This window comes from Eimeria tenella, genomic scaffold (genome assembly GCF_000499545.2).
Source record: "Eimeria tenella Houghton genomic scaffold, Eth_scaff1110, whole genome shotgun sequence".
Taxonomy (NCBI): Eukaryota; Apicomplexa; class Conoidasida; order Eucoccidiorida; family Eimeriidae; genus Eimeria; species Eimeria tenella.
In genome coordinates this window covers 1-3,515 of record NW_013543582.1, presented here as the reverse complement: position 1 = coordinate 3,515, position 3,515 = coordinate 1, and the positions used below count along the sequence as shown (strand labels likewise).

Genomic DNA, 3,515 nt, shown 5'->3' with positions numbered 1-3,515 from the left:
TGCAGTGCGCATGCGCATGCATGCGTATGGGGCTTGCATGCATGCGCATGCGTGCGCATGGGGTTTGCATGCATGCGCATGCAGGCCCGATTAGTGTCTTAAGTGGGCTGTTTCCTCCAGGCTCCGTCCCCAGCTGGTGATTCCCACACTAAGAAGCTCCTAAAAGAAACTGTGGTTAGTTGTAGCTAGCTGTATCTAGCTGTAGCTAGCCATGGCTAGCTGTAGCTAGCCATGGCTAGCTGTAGCTAACTATGGCTAGCTCTAGCTACCTCTAGCTAGCTATGGCTAGATCTAGCTAGCTGTAGCTAGCTGCGGCTGAAAACCTACCCGCGGGTAGGTGTAGCTAGCTGTGGCTAGCTGCAGCTAGCCGTGGCTAGCTGTAGCTAGTTCGTATGCTGCTGCTGTGTGCATCTCGTGGCGCAGTTATGTGCCTTGCATACAAGCCAGGCCTTCAGCAGCAGCAGCAGCAGCAAGAGCAGCAGCAGCAGCAAGTTCATCGCCAAGCAAATGAAATAAAATCTAAATTAAAAAACAAGCATATTGTCTCTGCAGCAAAGGGGGCCTCTAAATTCAGCTGGGGGCCCCTCTTCTGCTTGGGGCCGCATTGGGTTTCACCTAAGATGTTGAGTTACCAAGACCTTAGCAGCAGCAGCAGCAGTTGCTGCCGCTGCTGCTGCTGCTGCAGCTACTGCTCTTGCTGCTCCTGCAGCTACTGCTAGTGCTGTTGGTGCAGCTTTTGTTGCTGCTACAGCTATTGCTGCTACTACTGCTGCAGCTGCTGCTGCAGCTAATGCCGCTACTGCTGCTGCTACTGCTGCTGCTGTTGCTGCTGCTCCTGCTGTTGCTGCTGCTGCTGCAGGTTTAGGCCCTGAGGGGCCCCTCTTTGGGAACTTCGAACTGGCTGTACACCTTGACTGAAACAGAGGGGCGCCCAAAAAGAGCCTTTTCTCTAAAAGCTTCCATTTCGCCCATTCCAACTTTCCTGCAGCAACAAACAACACCCAAGCAGCAAGGAAGCAGCGAACTGCAGCAGCAGCAGCAGCAGCAGTTGCAGAAGCGGGAGCGGCATAAGCAGCAGCAGCACCACTGTGATCCGCAGCATCTGCCGCAGCTGTGTGGGTCCTAGCAGCACGTCGCGCTGCCGCTGCAGCAGCAGCAGAGGAACGCGCTGCTGCAGCAGCAACAGCAAAGCAGCAGCAGCAGCAGCAGCAGCTGACTCGATTTCTTGGACAATAAGTTCGTGCAAGTCGAAAAGATATTCTCTTCTGCGGATTTGCTGCAGATTTCTGGCGAAGTCGCCGAGAAGAGCTGTTGGCTGTTTGCGCCAGCGTGCTGCTGCTGCTGCTTTGAGGCGCAGCAGCTGCTGCTGCTGCAGCAAAACTTTCCTTTTTGATGCCAGGAAGTGCCGAATGCGCTGCAGCACCTGCTGCGGGTCCACTGGCGAAGTAACTTTGAAGAAAAAATACAAAAAGTCCTCCAATCGAAAACTTCCCATTTGAACAGAATACCCCAACTGTTCTCTTGTCCTCAAAACGTTAAAAAACGACTGAGACATTTCGTGCACTGCCAAATACAAAAGTGCCTTTTCACGCAGAGACAAACTGCTGCCAGCCTGACAAACACACACAGACTCTCGCTGCTGCTGCTGCTGCTGCTGCGGTTGCTGCTGCTGCTGCTGTGGCTGCTGCTGTGGCTGGAGCTGTGGCTGCTGTGGCTGCGGTGCAGGCTGCTGCTCTGAAGGCTGCTGTGGCTGCTGCTGCTGCTGCTGCTGCTGCCCCTGGGGCTGCTGTGCATTTGCTGCTCGTGCCGTTGTTGCTGCTGCTGCGTGAGTCTCGAGACTGCTCTAGAGACAAATCTGATCTTAGCTAGCTAGAGAGGGAGCAGGCAGGCTAGCCACTAGCTAGCCACTAGCTAGCCACTGGCTAGCCACTATCTAGTCACTAGCTGTCCACCAGCTAGCCGCTAGCTAGCCACTATCTAGCCACCAGCTAGTCGCTAGCGAGTCACTGGCTAAGCACTAGCAAGCCGCTAGCCAGCGGCTAGCCAGCCACTAGCTAGCCGCTGGCTAGCCGCTGGCTAGCCACTAGCTAGCCGCTAGCTAGCCGCTAGCTAGCCGCTAGCTAGCCGCTAGCCAGACGCTAGCTAGCCGCTAGCTAGCCACTGGCTAGCCACTCTGCTGCGCACCTGGACCACGAGAAGTGTGTGGTTCTTGGGGTCGTAGGGGTTGACATTTCGTTTGATGATTTGAAGTCTCTTTGGAATTTTCTTTTTTTCTTGAAGATCTTCTTTTGTCTTCTCTTTTGCTGCTGCTTCTTCTTCTTCTGTCTCCGCCAAAGACTCGCGGGGCCCCTGCTGCTCTGCTGCTGCTTCTGCTGCTGCCCTTGGGGCCCCCCAACTCTCCAGAGGGGCCCCCTCGGGGGGCCCCCCGGGGGCCCCCGCGTGAAGTACCCCAGGGGCCCCCGTTTGAAGACCCAAAGCGGCCCCCGCAGGGGGCCCCTCAGGGGCCCTCGGGGCCCCTGCCTCCTGGGAGGCCCCCTCTGCTGCTGCTGCTGCTGCCGCTGCTGCTGCTGCTGCTGCTGAAGGCCTCTGCTGCCCCACACGCCGGACAGGGGCGCTGCGGGTGTGCAGCGGCACCCGGGCGGGGGCCTCTGGGCGGGGGCTGCTGAGGGCCTCTAGGGGCAGCACTTGCAGGTTTGCTGCTGCTGCTGCTGCACTTATAGTGCTTTTTATTGGCAGCAAATCGAGAATGTCCGACAGCAAAGCAGCAGCAGAAGAAGCCTCTATGTTGCCCTGAAAAAACCACCCAAATAAGCCCACACAACGCACTATGCAGCCACCAGCAGCAGCAGCAGCAGCAGCAGCGGTGGGCTGCCCCCTAGCTGCCACGTAGCTGCCAGCTAGCTGCTCGGTAGCTGTCGGCTAGCCGCTGGCCAGCCAGTGGCTGGCAGCTAGCTAGCAGCTAGCCTAGCTAGATTCTAGCTTGCTAGCTGCTAGCTGGTTAGCTGGCTATCTATCTATCTATCTGTCTATCTATCTAGCTAGCTAGCTAGCTAGCTAGCTAGCCAGTAGGAGCTGGGGGTCACCTGTATGAGGCCTTCTACGTGGACTTGGTGGAAGGCGTTTCTTCCCCATTCAACGAGATCTTTGTAGAGTCTTTGAATTCCCTTTTCTGTTTCTTCTTTTTGTCGTTTAATTTCTTCTTTTTCTTCTTTTCTCTTAATTTCTTTTTCTTCTTGTTCTCCTTTTGCTTCTTCTTCAGCCTCCCACTCCTCCCCCCGGGGGGCCCCCTGCAGGTACTTCGCCTTGAGAGCCCCCAGGGCCTGCAGCAGCTGCTGCGGGGCAAAGAAGGGAGCAGCAACAAACTGTCCAAAGGCATCCATAGCCTGTCTTGCGGGGCTTCTATTTGCTGCTGCTACTTTCGTAGCAGTTTCTAAAGACTCCCACGCGGACTCCAGAAGCTCCTGCTGCAAAAAGGGTTCTGCGGGGCATCGGGGGGCCCCCTGGGGCCCCTGGGG

General features: G+C 56.5%; 1 protein-coding gene across 1 annotated transcript; it reads right to left on the bottom strand.

Annotated features, from left to right (window-relative positions):
* Nucleotides 1–861: 861 nt before the first annotated feature.
* Nucleotides 862–3,380, bottom strand: ETH_00018155 (uncharacterized protein; the record flags this gene model as incomplete). The annotated part of the gene is made up of 4 exons (XM_013378863.1): nt 862–982; nt 1,218–1,612; nt 2,185–2,790; nt 3,084–3,380. The coding sequence occupies 4 exons, from the start codon at nt 3,378–3,380 to the stop codon at nt 862–864; spliced, it is 1,419 nt and encodes a 472-aa protein (XP_013234317.1).
* Nucleotides 3,381–3,515: the final 135 nt, after the last annotated feature.